Genomic DNA, 22,630 nt, shown 5'->3' with positions numbered 1-22,630 from the left:
TTCGCATTTATTCGCACAACAAGTTTTTTCAAATTTAATTCTTTGATTCGATTTCATAGTACACTTGAAGAAATCACTGAGACGAATGAAACGACAGCTCACACGACGTGCTAGCACGGCAAAGTGCAATTGTTAGCCGCGTGGCACGGTGAGTTTAGTTCCTCAAGACGGCAGCTCTATTGTATCACTAGGTGACATCATGCTGATGCCAGACTCTTGTTGCTGAATACTGTAGTCAAACGTGTTGTCTGGAAATTATTTCGACTTTAAATCTTTCATGATTTTCTAACACTCACCGGCCCAATTTGTATTTGGACAAAGTAGACATATTGGACACATTGCACAGAAATACAGTATTGTTCAATCGTCATGATTACGAGGAAAATGGCGATGGTGGTGGTTACTGACATGACTGGTTACATAAAGTGAAAAAAAAAAAAGCGTGGTCCTTAGCCCCTACTGATCTGGAAGAAAATGAAGAAACTATAGACGGAAACTATAGACTATAGACGAAAGTAATCACAGAAGCTGTCTCACAGCCTGATAGCTCCTCCATTGTTCTCACTCAGGCTGAGTGGACCACGAACCAGCCCCCAGATCCAGGCAATAATTCCTGACTTTGAGGGAATCGAAACCGGGGTATTCCTAGCAAGATTGAGACTCACTATCCTTAGACAGCGCGGCCACACTCGAGTTTACACGATATAAAACGAATGAGTAGATCAATGTCAAGCCTAATCGCGTCGAATTATACTTGCATTCTTCTGCGTTTAAGCCTGTTTTCCATTAGTTTTTACGTGTTCAGTGTTTTAAATATTTTAATCGGAACTAAAGATGAACCTGTCTTCCAGCCCTCCACGGAAAAATCTTAACTTCAAACCTCTAAATTTAAAACGCGCCATCTGATCACAACAAATAATATGTTATAGCCCCGAGTGTTCCTGAAAATATTCAGAATTACACACTCTTCTATCATTGCTTATTATATTATCAATTTAATGTGGAATGAGTTTCTCGGCACTGCAAAGTCAGACGGAGTGTCCTTAACGTGGTTATAAACGCCATAATTTCTGTTTTCATAATCAATATTTACAGAAAAATATCTATCCGTTGATTTTATACTGATTATTATAGTATTCTATAGAGAAATGAATTGACTAAAGTTATTACATTTCCATTTGGGAACATCAAATGGCAATAAATATGTCTTTCAGTAAAATGTGTGAAGCGATGTTACCTAGCAATCGTGCAGGCTGTGATGTGAAGTATTGATGGATGGCCATGATATACAGATCCACGGCCTGTGCAATTCACAAGGTACTTTTGCTAGGTAACATCACGCCACACGTTTTTACATGACACTAGTTCGTTCACAGATTTTCGGATGACTCTGTTCTCTAATACATGTCAGTTTTCCCCGTAAATGTGTACCTCGCAACGTACAGAGAAAACAAAGGGTTTTACCCTTTAATACCAGTAGGACGAAAATAAATTCAGAGATAGAAGTGCGATACAGAATCTCCAACTTCATTGACGGGCCACTACATCCTGTGTTCGACCGGGCTTTCCTCTACCTTGCCTCACACGACGACCTTCGCTCCAGGCCGGGAGATTTCCTCAGTTGAGTGCGGGTGATCGCACTGGTAACACTACAAGCTGCTGAGCTCCAGTAACCATGACAACGACCGCCGGCAGCCAGCTGGTGATTGCACTGCTGTGCTGCACTGTGGTCTGGGCTGAAGAGGACGTGGACACCTTCATTTTGGGCCAGGTCCGCAAGTTCCTGTCCACAGTCCCCAGTACACCGGGAACTCCGTTGCGGTACAACGTAACAGCGGCATGTTGGGATCGAGAGTCGAAGAGTGGACTAGTAGGACTGTGTCAACCACAGACACCTCTATGTATTAACAGGAAGGACTGTGAGATTAACGCCACAGATTGGATCTGGCCCTTACCACAGAATGAACGAGACTTCGCTGCGACCTTCATGGGGGGAGATGTGTTCCGTGCAGAACCCGGAGTCTGCGGAACAGAGACCAGAAGGTAAGCAGAGCCTATTTCATAATTCATATCAGACACAGTCGTTCGCAGAGATTATTCCTATCTCTATTGTTATTTTGTGCTGAAGGAATCAATGTGTCAAAATATGCTACAATTACCTCTCTAAGAAAATGTACAGCAACGTATAGCATAGCTGATTTTGTCTAAGAGTAGGTAAAACTAGTTATTTGGAATTGAAAATTACACAATGTTTTATAGGGAAGTTTTCTATATTGACTTTGACAGGTTTGCTTGCTAACTTTTCCTCTAGAGCCCCCTTCTCATTTCAGAGTAGGATTGAAATATTACATTATCGGTCTCGAAGGTCGTCTTTCTTCAGCCAAAACATATCTTCCGTTGAAGTAAAATTGGCCATGGTTGAGTGTGTTGCATTTGAGAGAGGGTGGGGAATGGTGACCTGTTGCTGTTCAATGTTGGGACTCTCATACTTCAATTGTGATATTAATAATAATAATAATAATAATAATAATAATAATAATAATAATAATAATAATAATAATAATAATAATACGATCGCTTGCCGTCCTCCGACAGTTGATGGTGTTGAGAGACGCAGAGTTGTTGTCAATCAGCTCTGAAAGGTGTTGGTTGTTATGCTAATAAAGCTACTAATACGTCGCCTTTAAATTTAAACCTGTGATCATACAGCCCATTAGATCCTTGGCCTGCCTACACGACCGCTGCCAAGCCGGATGACCTGCAGCTATTGGAATTTCACATGGTCAGCGTAACGACTTCCTCAGCCGGATTTATTAGCTTTCGTGGCCGGCTTCACTGCCTAACAGCTCCCCAATTGGTCTCCATACGATGCTGAGTAAACCTAATTCAATCCCTTAGTCTTTGTTTAATATTCTTGGGCGAGCCAGGAGTCGAACCAGGGGCCTCCGCGTAACCGGCAGACACGCTACCCTTCAGCACGAGGCAGATGGACCTTGAAGGTGCATCCACCAAAACCAATTCGTTGCTTGCGTTGTGACTCTGGTGCCTTCGGAAAGGGAGTGCCCAATAGCTGCACGTCAGCTGTTGAGCCCGTCGTAAATGGGTTTGTTTTTATACAATTGCAGCGGGAAGAAGGGCAGCCAAAGAGAGAAAACGAGCACATCCAATTTATTTATTTTTAACAACAATCAGTGCAATGTTGTTGTTGATCAGTTTTATGGACTTAAGGCACTGTAGGCCACTTCACTTAGCTTCCCCCACCCCCCCCTCGGCGATATTAGGGCACTGAGGACAAGGGGATCTTCGATTTCCATCTCCTTCATGACTCTCTTTTTTTGTGTTATTTTCCTTCTCATTTCGATGGTTACCTTAATTTCTCTTCCTGATCAATATAGGCTCATGATGATGCGATTTTGCACCTTATAAAACCAACCACGACACCGACGACCATCATAGTCATTAACTCGTTACCATGACAATTGAACAATATTTCCTTGTCAGGCATGTTCGATGTTTCTGGACTTAGCATTAGAAATTTAAATTTGTAACTAGAAAATGGTCCGCCTCTGGTCCGGGTTCGATTCCCGGTTCTGCCACGATAATTGAAAAGTGGTACGAGGGCTGGAACTGGGTCCACTCAGCTTCGGGAGGTCAATTGAGTAGAGGTGGGTTCGATTCCCACCTCAGCCATCCTGGAAGTAGTTTTCCGTGGTTTCCCACTTCTCCTCCAGGCAAATGCCCGGATGCTACCTAACCTAAGGCCACGGCCACTTCCTTCCCTCTTCCTTGTCTATTCCTTCCAATCTTCCCATCTCCCCGCAAGGCCCCTGTTCAGCATCGCAGATGAGGCCGCCTGGGCGAGGTACTGGTCATCCTCCCCAGTTGTATCCCTCGATCCAGAGTCTGAAGCTCCAGGACACTGCCCTTGAGGCGGTAGATGTGGGATCCCTCGGTGAGTCCGAGGGAAAAATCGGCCCTGGAGGGTAAACAGATAAAGAAGAAGAAGAAGAACTAGAAAATGTATCAGGCGTATAAAGTTCGGCAGAGTCTATGTGGCTTAGGCGGCAGCCCACCAGCCTCTCACCGCTAGGTTCCGTGGTTCAAATCCCGGTCACTCACGTGAGATTTGTGCTGGATAAAGCGGAGGCGGGACAGGTTTTACTCCGGGTACTCCGGTTTGCCCTGTCATGTTTCATTCCAGCAACACTTTCCAATATCATTTAATTCCATCTGTCATTCATTAATCATTGCCCCAGAGGAGTGCGACAGGCTTCGGCAGCCGGCACAATTCCTATCCTCGCCGCTAAATGGGGGCTTCATTCATTCCATTCCTGACCCGGTCGACCAACTGGAAACAGGCTGTGGATTTTCATTTTCAAATGACTTTGAAATACTAGATCAATCTGAGATTGACTTATTTCAATTTTGTCTAAAGGAGGACATGTGTCCATTATCATACACCTATGTCCTGTTTTTTGGACTTGCGTCATCAGATAGGAGAGTTATTGTTGTTTCGGAGGAAAGAAGGGGTGTTGGAAGGAAGCCACGCTAATATCCTCTGTGGCACTTGTGGTTTGGTCCTGATAATAATGATAAATTTCGTTGTAACTTGCTGTCGGTTTTAACAGGCACCGTTAAGTCGGAATTTTGTCCTACTAGAGCAGTGACAGTGAATCGGGGATGCGCGGAACCCCATCTACAACGCCGTGTGAAGGTTGTACGAAATTACGTAAAATCTATAAGAAGAGTCATAAAACTCAAGCGTTGGCTTTCTGTAGTTGACAGCGCACATAAACTTCACTGATGATTCGACGGGCATACTGGGTCATCTCCAAGGAAGCTTTAACATTAAAAGAAAAAGCTATTTGTTCGGGTCGTCGACCTATAGAGATCTTTTGCCCCTACTTGCACCATGCGATATGAACCTGCGTGTAATTGGAATGGAGGAAGTGTAGAGTGTTGAATGTGTGGGGAAGGAACGTTAAGGACGAGACAAACACCCAGTCCACAGACCAGATATATTAATCATTTACAATTAAAAACCCAGACCCAGCCAGGCATCGAACCCGGAGCCACCGGGTGACAGGCGAACGCGTTGCCACCTATACCGCGGGCCTGGACAAGCTTAAACCTATTACTCTATATCTCCACATTTTATATATTTAAACTTTCGTTTTCGGGTTTAATGAACATTGAAAGCAAACAACAGAACCGGCGTTTGTCCCGTCTAGGAAGAATTGCGTGTTTGTCTAGCAAAGTGGCGCCAGGAATAAAATGTTTGTACTCGAAGCAGACTTGGGTCGTGTTCAGTACAGAGAGAACATATCGAGGAGTTGTCAAGCACAGAGCAGCGATGGCCAGTTTGACACAAGTGAGATCCGAACACACAACCCTATAAGAGAAAAGCCAAAATATCACACTGAACTGTCAGTGTCAAAAGAATTATGCATTTTATCTTCTTCCCGGTCTTTTCCCCAGTTAATTGGGGTCGGCACTTGATGTGCATTTTACGCCATTTTGCGGCCGGATGCCCTTCCTGACAACAATCCTGTGTTGAGGTACGTATTCGCTTTTGCGTGAATGTTGTGTCGATTATTAATGATGTTATTTTTCTGCATAGAGTAAATATTACTCCATTATTTTATTTTCTTCTTCTTCTTCTTCTTCTTAATCTATTTACCCTCCAGGGTTGGTTTTTCCCTCATACTCGGCGAGGGATCCCACCTCTACCGCCTCAAGGGCAGTGTCCTGGAGCTTCAGACTTGGGATCGAGGGATACAACAGGGGAGAATGACCAGTACCTCGCCCAGGGGGCCTCACCTGCTATGCTGAACAGGGGCCTTGTGGAGGGATGGGAAGATTGGATGGGACAGGCAAGGAAGTGGGAAGGAAGCGGCCGTGGCCTTAAGTTACGTACCATCCCGGCATTTGCCTGGAGGAGAAGTGGGAAACCACGGAAAACCACTTTCAGGGTGGCTGAGGAGGGAATCGAACCCCACTCTACTCAGTTGACCTTCCGAGGCTGAGTGGACCCCGTTCCAGCCCTCGTACCACTTTTCAAATTTCGTGGCAGAGCCGCGAATCGAACCCGCGCCTCTGGGGGTGGCAGCTAATCACACTAACCACTACACCACAGAGGCGGACCATTATTTTATTTACGAAGTAAAATGAGCAATTGAAAATGAAAATCCACAGCCTGTTTCCAGTCATTCGACCGGGTCAGGAATGGAATGAATGAAGCCCCCATCTAGCGGAGAGGTTAGGAAATGTGCCGGCTGCCGAAGCCTGTCACACTCGTCTGGGGAAATGATAAATGACTGACAGATGAAATGAAATGCTAGTGGAGAGTGTTGCTGGAATGAAAGATGACAGGGAAAACCGGAGTACCCGGAGAAAAACCTATCCTGCCTCCGCTTTGTCCAGCACAAATCTCACATGGAGTGACCGGGATTTGAACCACGGTATCCAGCGGTGAGAGGCCGGCGCGCTGCCACATGAGCCACGAAGGCTAAATGACCAATTATTAGATATTTTTTGTATATTGTATATTTTAGATTTTGTGTATTAGAAAGTGTAACAGGACAGGCGTTAGTTTCATATTTTATGTTACATATTTGCTGTTTGAGTGCAAGACTGGAAAAATTCCCGAAATTTTCTACGTAAAATAAATAATTTAAAAATCCCCGACCTTACTGGGAATCGAACTCAGAATCCTCTGAACCGAAGACCACTATATTGACCATTCAGTAAAGTAGTCAGACACTCACTAAAATGTACGTGGAGAGAAATGTTCAATTAATAGATATAAAACTGATACATGAAATGCATTCATGCATTAAACATATTTCATAATAATACAAGAGATGTAAGTGCCCGCAGAAAATGAGTGTATCTCTGAAGAAATGCTTTAGAGGGACAGTATTCATACAAATCTCTTTATTTGGAATGCTGTCGTATAATAGGCCCTATCAGTTTTTGTAAGTTGTGTAACTAAAGTGAATGACTTTCTATGAAGACTCTAAAATGATGTTCTAAAATTTTGTGAAAATATATGAATTGCAATTTGACTCGTCTACTGAACAACACTTTTGCCCTTGGTTAAAACGTGTGACATGCAGCCAGATATCCCCAAGGTTTAGTTAAATACAGTGTATCTGGGGTTCACTAAAACGAAACGAAGTAAGTTTGAAAAACACTGCACTAGAGTTATACGTTTCGGATACAATAAAAACACTGCACTAGAGTTATACGTTTCGGATACAATAGTTAATTCCTTGCGTGTACAACTGGTACATCAATTTTAGTGAAGTGATCAATGTGATAATTACCTCATTACCTTCCAGTCACTTGGTTCCGAGCTCACAAAGTATACTGTTCGTAACCCGGTGCAGTGCAGAATGTTATTCCCATCAGAATAAATGCGAGCACTCCACACACCAGCGAATGAATGACTGTAGCGTGGCAGAACTTGCTGTCCACCCTGCTGCTGGCTTGACAAGGTTAGCCGAGTAAAAAGCAGAGCTGTCATTTTCAATGCAAAAATGATAATAATCTAAATTTAATGTTTGACCTTGAATATTGGTCGTTAGTATTTCTCTTCGCTGAATGTACTGTGTGATACGTCGTACCAGTTCGTAAAGGAACGTTATCAACCAGACCGGAAGAGGGCATGGACCTGGTTCTACATCTTGTGTTGTAGTCTGGTGGTGGTGGCGGTGGTTAATGGGAAGTGCAACTGGACAACCACTCACTGTACACACTATATCAAGTGAAGATTGGAAGAGATCCGGCCTTACGGAGAATGAACGTATAGCAAAAGAAGAGAAGGGCCACTGTAGGCTTCGCAAACCTCATACCAGTGGGGTGGGAAGAGAGAAAGAGTCAAATATGGTAGGCCGGATAGGGAAGATGAATTCGAATAGCCTGGCACAGGTTAACGGAAGATATGTTATGGTCAGCTAGGGCCTTCGAGATCGCAACCTACGCTCCCGAGGTGACAGCCCCTGGGGATTATCATTTTCATCGTCTGTACCGCCCCCACCCATAGAAGGCATGTCACCAATAACAATTTAGTGTTGCTATTGCTGGCCTGGCCCAGCCCTTGTAGGGTAGATTTTCCAACGATGGTGGGCGGCAACTGCCTTGTGTGGGAAACTGTCTGTTGCTGTGGTACAAGATGTGTGAGTTGCAGGAATGTTTGAGAGAGCACGAACACTCATTTTCCCGGCCGAAGGAATTAACTATTTAAGATTAAAATCCCAAGACCCAGGTGGGAATCGAACCCGTGACACCAAGGGTCGAAGGCCAAGACTCCACTCATCCAAAGAGTCAGGCAAGTTTCCAGTGAGACAGGGTAATTAATTCTCACTCTTGACAGCTTTACAGAGAATTAGTATTGAAAGTATTATCAAGTGGCCAGAGGTTGGAGACTCTCGTTTTCCAATGCGACCACTCTTGATGTAAGTGGACTCTATTTTTAACTGTATTTCACCTCTAAGCTGCCTGCATGAATCAGAAGTAAAGTGTCTGACTCATAGTCTTTGAGAGGTGTCAAAAATCTTTGCGCGGTTTGTTAGAAAATTAGACTAATAACCCGCCCACGTCCAAACAATGAAATTAACTACTCCTTAGAAAGGGTCCAGAAGAGCTTCGCTTTCGCTGACAGATGACAATACAATCGGAATGCTGTAATGATAAGCGCATGTTATTGCATATTATAGCATTGTGGTAGAGGATTGTGTTGTGGGTGGTGCGTGAGTTGCAGGAATATTGGGGACAGCACAAAAGCTCAACTCACTGGCCGAGGGAATTAATATACACTACACATAACACTACCAACCACTATAGAAACACGCAATAGTGAATACGTTCCTCCACATATTGTAAGGTTGGCATCAGGCCCATTAACGAAGTTATAAAACAAGGTTACAGATCTCTTCATATGGTTATGATTGTATGAATGGGTTGTAGTTAGGATGTAAGGAAGAAGGCGTATAAGTCATTGGTAAGACACCCAATTAGGATATGGTTCAAGTGTATGGGACCCTCACCAGGATTACTTAATACGGGAACTGGATAAGGTTCAAAGGAAAGCAGCGCGATTTGTTCTGGGTGATTTCCGATAAAAGAGTAGCGTCATGAAAATGTTGCAAAATTTGGCCTGGAAAAACATGGGAGTAAGGAGGCGAGCTGATCGACTAAGCGGTGTGTTCAAAGCTGTCAGCGGAGAGATGGCGTGCAATGACATTAGTATACGAATAAGCCTGACAAACTTTTAAATATAGGAAATGTAATATTGTGAATATAAAGTTGGAATTCAAGAGGAAAAGTTTGGGAAAATATTCATTTATAGGAAAAGAAATTAGGATTTGGAATGAAGGGAATCGATAAATTTCCATGTTCTCTGAAATCATATAAGTAGATAAACAATTTGACAGGAAACCTGTGACTGCGTGACAGCCCTAAATAAAGATCAATTATGATTGATTGATTGATTGATTGATTGATTGATTGATTGATTGAGGCTTGAAAAAGAGGCTTAATTCACATTGGTGCCAACCTCAGATGATTGGGAAAAGACCAGGAAAGAAATATTCAAAATTGATTCACTACATTTCTTTTATAAAGCGAATTATTTTCTTCACTTTGGCATTGATAAAAGTACATAAATCACTCTCACTCCTCGTATTATAATTTATTTAACCAATTCCAAAGCGTGGTGCTTTCACAGTATTCGTTCAAGATAGTGGCCATCAATCAAAAGCATCGCGATTTTATGAAGTTTCTGTGTTGTGACAGTGAGACCGTGGAAAACATTCAGAAGACGTTGATGCTGTCGATCATAGTACAGCGTACTTCAGATACATAACGCTCAGTAAGTTTGAGTGGCCTGAAATAATAGATGCTTCTGACAAGTACGTAAATTAGTCTAAAATCTAGATGTGTCGACAACCTCTCTGCTTTATTTATGCAGTGGGATGAACTGATTTAAATGAGAAAGCCTCGAATAATAGAATGAAGAAAATCGTATATAAGCAATGTTTACTGTGCAGTATTATCTTACTTTCCTGTTCCCTACAAAGCGCCTTCTCGCACCCTCAACAACATTAACGGTATGACACTTTGACTTGCTGCCCTAATCGTCCTCGCAGGATCATTCCTGTTAACAAGTAATGTTGCATAAGTTCCGATAGTCATGCAGATCACGAAAAAATCAATTTCTTTCACTAACAGCGTGTGGCCTCCGGAGAGGTCTGGTGCAGGTCTTTCGAGTCGACCTACGCGTGTCTGAGGATGGGGCCCTACCTAAGATGAATTTTAATGTTGAAGACGGCACACACACACACACCCAGCCCCCAAACCACAGGAATTAGCAAATGTAAGTTAAAATCTCCGATCTGTCCGGGAATCGAACGCGGGACCCCTTGGACCAAAGGAGAGCATGCTAACCATTTAGCCATGGCGCAGGACTGCGCCAAATCATTGGTGCTCTAACGCCTCTGCTCCATTCAATAATTTAAAAAAAAGGGAAACAACATGCAAGCGAAACGCTTATTTACGTTCTGCTGTCAGTTGAGTCATAAAGTCATGGAATACCCCTCCCCTCGTGCTTTAACCCTCATCTGTATATAGAAAACAGCATCGCGGTAAATCAGCGGCAGGTCAACTTGTGAAACTCAGTGTTTAAGTTCAAGACAAAAATTGGAAGAAACTAAGCTGGAAATTATATTCATGAAATCTAGGGATTGGGAGAGGGAGGGTTAGAGGGGCTCATTGGATATTCGCAGTATAACGGGAAACGGTGGAAATTTGTGAAACTCAGTTTTTTAAGTTCAAGATAAAAGCACAGTTTACTTTTGTTTCTTTCTCAGCTTCATCCATAACGTAAATAAATCACTGTGTTATTGTTACGGAAATACATCGTGCACGTCTGATACAAGTGACTTACGTTGATATTCAGATTGTAGTGCCGCCACACTACAAAATCTTACATTAAAATACAGGACAAGAACAATGTGATCAAGGTCAACAGTTTTACAGCGAATGGTATGTTCAGTTTACAATCTAAAATCCAGGCTTCTTAGAAAATATATTCAACAGATCTCTTAGTTCTACAACTATATCTCTGAATGTTTATGTAGCTTATTGTTTATTGTAAGTCTCTGTTTATTTTCTTTTTGTAAAATTACCATGGGCTGGAGGATCTAACCCCCAGTAACACCCCCCTTCCCCTTCGTTACGCCCCTGCAACTCAACATGAGACAAGTACGCATTGACATAAAGACTAGAAACACACGCAACACAGAAATAGACTATTTCACTACAACAGTGAAAAGCTGCCAGCGATTCACAGAGTACCGGATTACGCGTTACATGTTCCATTGCGACACAGAAAAAAAGAAGGAAGGAAGGAAGGAAGGAAGGAAGGAAGGAAGGAAGGAAGGAAGGCGATGGTTGTTTCTGCCATTTGCTTCCTCCTACGAATGTATTTCTTCTTCTTAATCTGTTTACACTCCAGGGTTGGTTTTTCCCTTGGACTCAGCGAGGGATCCTACCTCTACCGCCTAAAGGGCAGTGTCCTGGAACGTGGGCATACAACTGGAGAGAAAGACTAGTAACTGGTCCAGGCGGCCTCACCTGCTATGCTGAACAGAGGCCTTGTGGGGGATGGGAAGATTGGAATGGATTGACAAGGAAGAGGGAAGGAAAAGGCCGTGACCTTAAGTTAGGTACCATCCCGGCATTTGCCTGGAGGAGAAGTGGGAAACCACGGAAAACCACTTCCAGGATGGCTGAGGTGGGAATCGAACCCACCTCCACTCAGTTGACCTCCCGAGGCTGAATGGACCCCGTTCCAGCCCTCGTACCACTTTTCAAAATTTTCGTGGCAGAGGCGGGAATCGAACCCGGGCCTCTGGGGGTGGCAGCTAATCACGCTAACCACTACACCACTGAGGCGGACGCGAATGTATTTATGAAATAGAAAATCTTCAGTACTTTAATAACGCACGGACAAAAAAAATGCTTCAGCCTTTTTTTTTTTTTTTTTCGCAATACAATATATAAAGTACATATTAGTGTTCCTTAATCATGAGGAATTATGGATGTATAAGAGGGGAGAAGGGGGGGTGTTCGATCCCTGTAGGTCCATAAGAGCAGTAATTTTTTCTTAACATGGAATGGTCTTTAGTGAGTCGTAGAAAGACTCGTTCACTTGTAACATGAACCGGCAGCATTCGCCTTTAATAAGAACAGACCGTCCCGTGGCATAAGTAAGGCAGAGAGGTTACCGATATGCAGGAGAGTCGACTGAAAATCTACTGTACTTCCCCGAAGCACTTGCTACTTTAGGCCACCCAACTTACTGAACTGTAAAGTAAGACACTGGGCACGGAGATTTTCGAACAAGAATTTGGCATGTCGAGCTTCATTATCCTTCTCGCAGTGGCAGACCGTATAAGCATCTGGCAATGTGCAGCCGGCTAACAACATGGTTATGGATCAAAAAACGTGTAACTGTGAGCAAAATTTCAGATCAACGACAAAGCAAATGTTATGCGCGGAATAGTAAAACAGCTGTGACTGAGATGAGTTGCTCCAGGTGGGTTACAAGGATGCTGACAACTGCCTATAAAGAAACAAAAAGACTGTGTACGGTAAACACTTGAAACTGTACGAGAATAACTTTCTTACAAGAATATTGTACAGGAGATGAGGCATTGCTACACAATTTCTAAACGGACGAAAAGGTAATCAACGGAGTGGCATCATGCAAATTCTCCCCAAAAGAGAAATTCAAAGTGGCGCCTTGGACATAAAATGTGATTGATGACAACGCTCGACCATACATTAGTTAAAATACCTATGATGGAATGGGATGGACAAGGTTGCCTCACCAAACCTGATTTGGCACCCTGTGATTACCATCTCTTTGATTCATTCCAGGACTCCCTTCGCGGGAACATGTTCGAAGATGACTCCCTCGAGATGATTGCTACACAATGGTTTAGACGTGCAGTTGAAAGGGAGAGAAGTGACATTGTGTGCCTATAATAATGACATGTGGTCTCTGGAGAGACTCCTTCGATCTGACGCTCATGGGCGACTTGCGGGTCCGTGAGGATGCGGCCCTAGCTAGAACGATATCTAATGCAGAAGGCGGCACAATACTCAGAGGATCAGGGTTAAAATCTCCGACCCAGTCGGGAATCGAATCTAGGATCCTTTGAACCAAAGGCCATCATACTAACCAGTTAGCCAAGGAGCCGTACAAATGTAAATTCGTGTTCTCGTCCCGAGATGGCGCAGCTCTTTTCAGGCACACGCGCGTTGGAAGTGAATTGCCTGCACAGTTTTAACCACATACCAGCCCCCCTGCCAATCTTAAATTTCTGGCAGTAATAATAATAATAATAATAATAATAATAATAATAATAATAATAATAATAATAATAATGGCGTGTAGCCTCCGGAGAGGTCTGGTGCAGGTCTTTCGAGCTCACGCCTGATAGGCCACCAGTGCGTTTATTAGAATGGGGCCCTATTCTATGACCCCTTGCACCAAAGACCAGCACGCTAACCATTTAGCCATGCAGTCGGACATTTCTGGCAGTATTAGGAATCGAACCAAGGCCTCCAAGGATGGCAAGTAATAACGCTAACCGTTGCACTGAAGAGGTGGACATTGCATACTTGACGGATTTAACATTAAACATATCAAATTTGTCGATTAAATACTGGTTTTGTAAAAATTGTGGTTCATTAATTTTAGAGTGACAGGGGACATTGTATGAACTCTGATCTATAAGCATTCTGGTTCAGTTCTCTAAGAATTTAGGATGTATCGGGAAACGTATTCAGTACAGCTACGGAAATCATCATAGATATTTTCTCACTGGTGAGCGAAACAGTTGCCTTGCGAGTGTAGCAGTGTTGCAGAAAGACTAAATAACAAGAAGAGATAGAATCGCGAATGAAAAGGTAGAAGTGGGAGCGGATTCGCTTCTTTGAAGAAGTAGTTAACGGTTTAGTCAGGTAGAATATGTTCAAAGAACGGATGGTGAAGGAAAAGTTAAAGAATACCATTCTATTATTATTATTATTATTATTATTATTATTATTATTATTATTATTATTATTATTATTATTATTATTATTATTATTATTATTTGCTAGGGGTTTAACGTCACACGAATTCAATTAAGTTGTCGCAGATAATGAAAATGGCTAGGACTGGGAAGGATCTGACCGCGGCCTTAATAATTGAGGTACAGCCCCAGAATTTGCGTAGTGTAAAAACGGAAAAGCACGGTAGACTATCTTCAGGGCTGCAGATAGTTTGGTCCCCCCACCCCCACCCCACCCCGCCCCACCCCCACCTAGCTGCTAACTCAATCGGCGAAACAAATGCATGAAGCTAGACCAGAAGTTGAGAAAAGTAGAAGAAGATCTGTTGGTGTCTTTTTTTAAGTTGCTTTTTACGTCGCACCGACACAGATGGGTCTTATGGTGACGATGGGATAGGAAAGGGCTAGGAGTGGGAAAGAAGCGGCCATGGACGTAATTAAGTTGCAGCCCCAGCATATGTCTGACGTGAAAATGGGGAAACCACGGAAAACCATCTTCAGGGCTGCCGACAGTGGGGTTCGAAGATAGAGATTCACATATTTATGGTATAACGGATAGATTGTAGAGAAACGAGGTAAATGAATAACAGAGACGAAATAAGTGGGAAGTGGGTGAAATGGTTTGAAGGTAGAAACCAGACACTGTTAAGGCATAATGGGTAGACAAAGAAGACGTATTCGGACAAGATCCAGACTATTGCAATCGTATTTCATAAAATTAGCTTGTTGTTGTTGTTGTCTTCCCTTCTTTAACTTCAACACCCGTTAACTTTCTCCGCAATAGCTTGAGGGTTCCTATTTACAGAGGAGTTGATTATCTTTATAACTTTTCCCTCTTAACAGCATAGAGATCGAATGAGCGGCGACAATTGCATTTGTATTAGTCACTCTCCGCCTCATTAGAGCATCAGGATAAACTAATCCCACGTTACACGAAGGCTGGGTTACCGTGAATTTCGCCGGCTAAGCAGCATGGATCTTCCTCCGAGATGTGCAGATTCTCTCTGTCAGTGTGATATTATGTCAAGCCATTTGAACGTCTTCTAACACTAACCCCTCACAGTACCTTATTATCAGAGCAAACAACACGGGAAAAAAATCCGCCACGTTATGGAACAGACTAAACACCATAAGGATGATATCCATATATGAACTCACCCTGTAAAGTGAATTGGCAGCAGCAGCGGAAATGGAAGGATCAGAATCACCCATACTCATCTTTAGAGCTGACCCGGATTACATCATCACTCACCGGGCGAGTTGGCCGTGCGGTTAGGGGCGCGCAGCTCTGAGCATGCATCCGAGAGATAGTGGGTTCAAACTCCACTGCCGGCAGCCCTGAAGATGATTTTCCGTGATTTCTCATTTTCGCACCAGGCAAATGCTGGCGCTGTACCTTAATTAAGGTACGACGTAAAGCCAGTTGTAAAAAATGTAAACAAACAAACATTATTACTCAGCAAAAAGGTGCCAAGTCATCTCCATGCTGGCCATGAAGGGCCCTGGAGGAGTAGAAAGTAAAGCTTCTACTGTCCTCAACCTCGGCACTTAGTGCGATATAGTGCTTACCTCTATGCCCGGCCACCTTTGTTCCTCCAGAAACAAACCTGGTGCAGGCTGAGTGAACCTTCCTCTCCGGAAGTGCAAAAATCGTTTCTGAATGTTTCGACTATCTGAGAGGGAAAACAACATACGTCCTTCGAGGTGAACCGAGTACATCTTTACCGTCCCGGCTAGGCAGTTCCTAGATAATCACTTATTAAACTTGTCCATTTCATTCTCATCCTAGTCCTACTCTACACACATCGCTTGTTCATTTATATACCTCACAGATACTTCACAAGCTATGAGCTTTCACTCCACACTCTGCCCTGCTGTCCTTCACACATGATAAAAAATACCTTTGAATCTTCTTTCTCTACCTCCTTATCTCCGCTTATTTGAATATCATTAATTTTTAACATGTCCAGAGGCATGATTCTTGTCGAATCATCAGTTCAATTTTCTTTTTTCCCCGTAACCGGACTGATATTAACAGCCATCCATTGAAATCTCTTTCATTCACGAGTTGTGACAAGGAGTCCACAGCCTGGCAAATGGAAATGGGGCCCTGTCACTTCCATAGATCAGTGGCTTACTAAAATATCGTGAATAATAATAATAATAATAATAATAATAATAATAATAATAATAATAATAATAATAATAATAATAATAATTGAGAATAGGAACCAAATCCAAGGGGATCGCAACAGACTGCTTAGCATTTGCCGTTGATATTGCTGTTCTCTCAAACGACATAGAAACCGCTAGAGCTCAAGTTGAAATTTTAAAGGAAATTGCCGAACAAACTGGTTTGCAGATATCGCTTGAGAAAACAGAAGTAATGACTAACATCAAAGAGGCTCCACCAAAACTCCATACAAAATACGGGGACATCACCCGAGTAGACAAATTCAAATACCTGGGTGAGATTATCATGAAAAATGGACTGGACAAAGAAGCACTTCAGGAGCGAGTACGCAAACTGGAAATAGCCTACCAAACATCCCGCACAATCTACAACAAAAAATGCCTTTCCCAAAACACCAAGATACGTCACTATGAAACAGTTCTGAAGCCAGTAGTTCTATATGCAGCCGAAACCCTGTCTCTAAATGCCAACAAAGGACTCCTTGAAGAACTGAAGAAAAGAGAACGCAAAATTGTGAGAGGAATCTTGGGATCAACGTACAGAAATGGAATCCATCAAAAGAGATCCAACAAGGAAGTCTACAGCAAAATAGAGAAAATTACCGACACAATCAGAAAAAGATGGGCACGATTTTACGATCATCTGAAAAGAATGGACGAAAGTTAACTAAAGAAATCTTTCACTTTTTTGATTCAAACCCCAAAACCACAATTCCCTGGTTTAGAAATACCAAAGAAGACCTGCAAATGCTACATATCTCAGCTGAAGACGCCCTTAACAGAGATCTCTTCCGCAAGAAAATATTGACGAACGGGTTAAACCGAGACGAGCAACCGAAGAGAAGACACGGTGCCCCTTGGACAGAGGAGCGTAAGCAGGCCCACTCACAAAGAATGAGGGAAATTTGGCCTCTAAAGAAGGCCACGTTCAGTGTCAAATGCAACAAGACTTAACGTGGTCCTTGATGGCCCCAGAGAATTATGTATAATAATAATAATAATAATAATAATAATAATAATAATAATAATAATAATAATACATGGAGCGTAACACCCGAGTGACAGACAATGGCCTGTCTCTGTGGCTCAGGTTCCACGTGACGATAAACACCAGGGCCACCTAAAAATGTTTAAAATATTATTTGTAAAATGACAGCAAAAATCCAGTAAAATGATCCGAAAACTTTAAAAAAGACATAAATTTTTGACTAAAATTTACAATCAATATACTAATTGAGTTGATACAGCCTATATTTATGCTATAGAGATTATAATAAGCTTTTGGGCTTTTGCCGTGTCACGAAAACAAGATAAAATTTTTTACTTTTCGCAGAAAACTTTGCCCCGCGCCTTCAGAAGAAAATCTCGACTGTTCACGAGGAAGACTTCTACAATTGGAGGTGTCTCTCCTGGAATGCGGACATTTCCACGAAGTAAGCGAGGAACAAAGTTTCTTTAGTTCCCCGATTGAAAAAGCGTTAAAGTTGCGATAATATCCAAGACCACACACGTAAATGCTTCAAAATCCTCAAACATGTAAGAAAATGGATCGAAAGTAAAAATAGTCTAATAAATTCCATAAAATGACCAAATAATGGCGTATACTTTTAGAAAATTACCTAAAAACACAAAATGGCAAAAAAGACCTAAATTAGCATTTCTACAATGTGGGAACTATGATCGAGATTTATGTACAAGTTAGCAACGTCCGTTGTGAACCCATATCATCAAAATCCTAGCCCTGATGATCACGATATCAAGTCACATACTATGTCAAGTTGCTTGCCTTTAACAAACAAACAAACAAACAAACAAACGTATTCAGTTACCGGCGTCGACACTTACGGAAGTCATCACACTTCTTGTACAATTTGCTTTACGTCGCACCGACACAGATAGGTCTTATGGCAGGATATCAAAGGCCTAGGAGTGGGAAGGAAGCGGCCTTAATTAATGTATAGCCCCAGCATTTGCCTGGTGTGAAAATGGGAAACCAGGGAAATCCATCTTCAGGGCTGACGACGGTGGGGTTCGAACCCACCATCTCCCGGATGGAAGCTCACAGCTGCGCCCCACTAACCGCACGGCCAACTCGCCCGGTCATCACACTTCTTAACATGAGGTGGCCGCTGCTACTGTTTTTAAACCAAGCGCTAGCTAACACGGACAGCCAAAGCAGGCCTCCAATTTCACGACGAAATACGCTAATATTTGAACTATGATAGCCATTCTGTGCTACAAAGGGCGGTTTCAATGTAGCTTATCTCTTTAAAATTTCTGAAAGACTAGAACTCTAATGATCAAATAAAACCCATGATTTCCTGAGGGATATGGTTATGACTGTGGAGATATTCCTCACAGATTATGTTCTGTAAAGGTGTTACCATACTTCAGCGGTATCCTGTACATACTTCACCATCGAAGGCATCTCCTGTTTATGGGCACGAAAGTAGGCAACGCCAAATTACAAAGCCGTATACAACATTATTACGAGATGGTGCACTAAACTTCAAAGTTTGTAGTCTCAACATGGTATATTGCTGTAGCAAGTGCAATAAAGTTGTCTCTTCTGGCGTGGTTCCGGACATTGTCCTAAAAGCGCTTGGTCCCGAAATTACACACTAGAAGATGGCATTGACTCCGGTTGTAACGATGTCAACAGTGATACAGTAAATATGAATTGTAACTTGTAACTTTCCTATAAATGAAATTAAATACGGTGTCCTAATTTCAAGTTAACTGATAATTAACAGAATTTCTGCTTACAGAACTGGAACTCGTAATTTACAGGTGTTTCAATGCAAATAATTTACTGGTAACTTAAATAAGCTCCTCAATAGGTAAATTTACGCCACCTCTCATTCCTTTTGGGACATTGGTAGTTTGCGACGATGTCCGAGAAATGTTTAGTAGGCCTATAGGCAGCATGTTGAGTGGCATTTCATTGTAGCTGATTTTGTTTGGTAAACACTGAATGTGTCATCACAGATATCTTACATGTCAACATCGTAGACATACATCGAACAGACGTTTCTCCGACGTTAAAATTCCGACTACTTCTGCCAGGTTTTAACCCATTATTTCGGAATTCGAAGGCTGACACTCCGTCACTTTGTCGCTGATTGTGCTTTGTACAAAGATACCGATTTACAGTATAGAAAATGATGATGATGATGATGATGATGATGATGACGGTGATGAGACTTGTTGCTTTCACGCAATGCACACACAGAACAACATAGCTTCAGATAAACCTAGCGTAACCACCGTAACATATTGGTGAATTTTATCTCAGAAACTTGGTTAATAGTGACTTTGTATAGGCTGCAACTGACTATCTAACTCACTACTTTTGATGGGTTTTGGAGACGTCGAGGTACCGGAATGTTGTCCTGCAGGACTTCTTTTACGTGCCAGTAAATCTACCGACAAGATGCTGATGTATTTGAGCACCCTCAGATACCGCCGGGCTGAGCCAGGACCTGCCAAGTTGGGGTCAGAAGGTCAGTGCCTCAACCGTCTGAGCCACTCAACCTGGCACTAGCTAATGTAACTCTATTGCATATGGACCATTGTATATTGCCTCTGCAATTATTGCAATATGGTTCTACAGTTAACGAAAGTAAATATAATTGCCGACTGTATTTCTGGTGGAGTTAATGTTACATCACTTCTACTGAATACATCCTTAGGAAATTATAAATATGATGATTAAAAGCGTTCGGGAAGCCCTATCTTGACAAAATTAAAACTTTACTTATAAAGTGCATGTTTGCTCGGATATGGAGGGAACTGGAGACTGAAATTTTAAAAGGTGTAATGTAACGGAGGTTTTTTAAGATATCTTTCTATTGATTAGTGAAAAGTTCCAAAAACTAGACAGTCTGCATGTTCAGGATACAGAAAGTGAATGGGTGAAATACAGGGATGCTGTAGTAGAAACGGCAAAGGATTGCCTAGCAAAAACTGTGTGCAAAGATCTTAGTCGAATGATGAAGTCATTGTAAACGTAAAAGAATGCATATCAAAAGCGACTCTGAACAAGATCTAATGCAGATAGTTGAAAGAAACATAACGAAGCGAATCATTGTAGAAACTAAAAAGAATAAGAAGAAGACGTGGAAAGATTTCGGTAATAACACGGAAAGGCTTTGTTAGGCGACAGAAACACGTATCTAGACAGCAATAAAGAAGCTTAGAAAGGGAGTGTAAACGGAAATGAATAGTGTTTTGGGTAAATCAGGTGAGCTCAAACTAGTTCACAAGGAATCATTGGACAAAAAAACCTTGTTAACGAAATATAAAATCTTCCTGTGGAAGTAGCGAGTAACCGAGTTTATAGGGACAAGAATAATGATGGCAGAGAAATTACGCTCTGGGACAGCTTCCTAACTCAAAATTATGTCAAAGCTGATCAGAGTTCATAGGTGTCAGACACAGCTGAGTGGCTGTGCAGTATGAACTTCTTTTGTTTAGATGAACAAAACTTTATATATTGTTGTAGTCATATTTCCTTACGGCATAAAAGTGGTTGGAAGTGTGGTCTTTTGATCTGCAGTTATGAGAAAATTAATGAAACTATCTACAGTATATATTCCACACATGAAAATGAAATACCCGTTAATCAGCTTCAATAAGGTAAAATATGAACCCTTTTTCTTTTTAAAATATTAGAAACAGAATTGTGTGACAATAATGCTCGTTCCTACTGAACTACAAACGCATGACAGCTCTGTGAACTCTGATTTGCTTCTATTTAACAAATATCAGAGGAAGGTATGATTATTTTGACAGCATTACTCATATTAGAGATGATTTAGTTTTGTGTGTTTTGATGTTATCGAATATCATGTAATTTATTATTGTATCTATGTACCGCATATTTCTCACTCCAGAATATATTTGGGTATTTTTAGTCTATGAAAATCTAGTACTTCCTTTTTGCTGCCCGCGTGGGTTTAAAAACAACTTGTTAGGGAATAAATTGTGCGTAAATTTGACACTAACTAGATAAGTGAATTATGTAAAAAGAAAGTGAACCAGCTCGAAGAAGTGGAATGGATGACAAATCCACTGTCATAAAGGAGCACCATAAATAAAATTAGCCCTAAAATGAAAAAAAATATAGTGGAAAGTCTGGTACAAACAGTTGGGAACAATGGCAGGAGGTTACTCGAAGTGAGGAGATTAAGGCTAAGTTAGGAATGAACTCGTTGGACGAGGCAGTACGTATGAACTGAATTCGGTGGTGGGGTCGTGTGAGGTGAATGAAGGAGTACAGGTTACTTAGGAGAATAATAGAATCGGTCCTGGAGATTAAGGGACACCAAGACGGCGATTCTTAGACTCGGTTTCTAATGAATTAAAGATAAAGAGGTACAAAACTAAACGAGATAATAGAACTATTTGTGAGGGGTGTAGAGGCGTTTAGTTAATTCACAGAGGCTTGCAGACCGCTCAAAGGCATACCAGTCCGTAATGAAGATGCATGTGTGCATTAAATACCTTTATGATAAATATTGCATAATGTTTCTGTCAATTTCTTGTTTCTCTTTCTTCCTGGCCTTGTTATCAGTGTATTGGGGTCGGAACATGGAGTGGATCTGGCCTAGTTTAACGGTCAGATGCCCTTTCTAATGCTAACCCTATGTGGAGTGATGATTTCACTGCTGCGTGTTTCTGTGATGGTTGGTAGTGTGGAACACTTTTATCGTACAGTTTAAATAATAATTTCCTTTAAAAATGACCATCTAAAGAACGTAGATTATGATGGTAAACATAACCGAAAAATTTGAAATAAACCCACTAACTTGTAAGTAGATTCTGAGCATCTTCATACAACTAAAATAATTGTTCGGAGATCACGCTACTATGTGTGAAATCACCTTCGGTAAATTGAAGCTGCGTATGATGGATTACCTTGATCTCTGTGTACTGTCCTTAATTTATAAATCATGAAAGAATGGGATTTAAGGCCATTCAACTCCAACTGAAATGAAAGTGTGAAAGGAGAGGTAATTAAGATTAGTTCATCTACGGAAGTGCTGGTTAAAACTAAAATACTTCACACTCCACGCTTATATTCTATTTAAAAGCCAATTGATGGATTGCGATTTCCCGTCTGATAATCATTTTTATAATTAAATACACTTAGAAACACAATTACAAACTAGGAATTTCACTGCCATAAGAGAGAGTGGAGACATAGTGAACGTCGTGTTTATTCTGACTATCGGAGGACAACCCGACCTATACCACAATGTGGTCGCATGGTGTTTTCTGTATATCGTTGGGCAGATACTAAACGTATA

At 41.8% G+C, this 22,630-nt stretch overlaps 1 protein-coding gene across 1 annotated transcript in view; it reads left to right on the top strand.

Annotated features, from left to right (window-relative positions):
- Positions 1-1,637: 1,637 nt before the first annotated feature.
- LOC136858318 (fibrillin-2) overlaps positions 1,638-22,630 on the top strand; it is a 164,115-nt gene continuing 143,122 nt past the window's right edge. Inside the window, exon 1 of the mRNA XM_068225753.1 lies at positions 1,638-2,043. Within this exon, the coding sequence (XP_068081854.1) occupies positions 1,676-2,043 (368 nt within the window). The 5' untranslated portion in view covers positions 1,638-1,675. The remainder of the gene's footprint in view (positions 2,044-22,630) is intronic.

Source organism: Anabrus simplex, chromosome 1, assembly GCF_040414725.1.
Source record: "Anabrus simplex isolate iqAnaSimp1 chromosome 1, ASM4041472v1, whole genome shotgun sequence".
Taxonomy (NCBI): domain Eukaryota; kingdom Metazoa; phylum Arthropoda; class Insecta; order Orthoptera; family Tettigoniidae; genus Anabrus; species Anabrus simplex.
The sequence above is the reverse complement of the archived record's forward strand: the minus strand, read 5'-3'. Positions and strand labels throughout refer to the sequence as shown.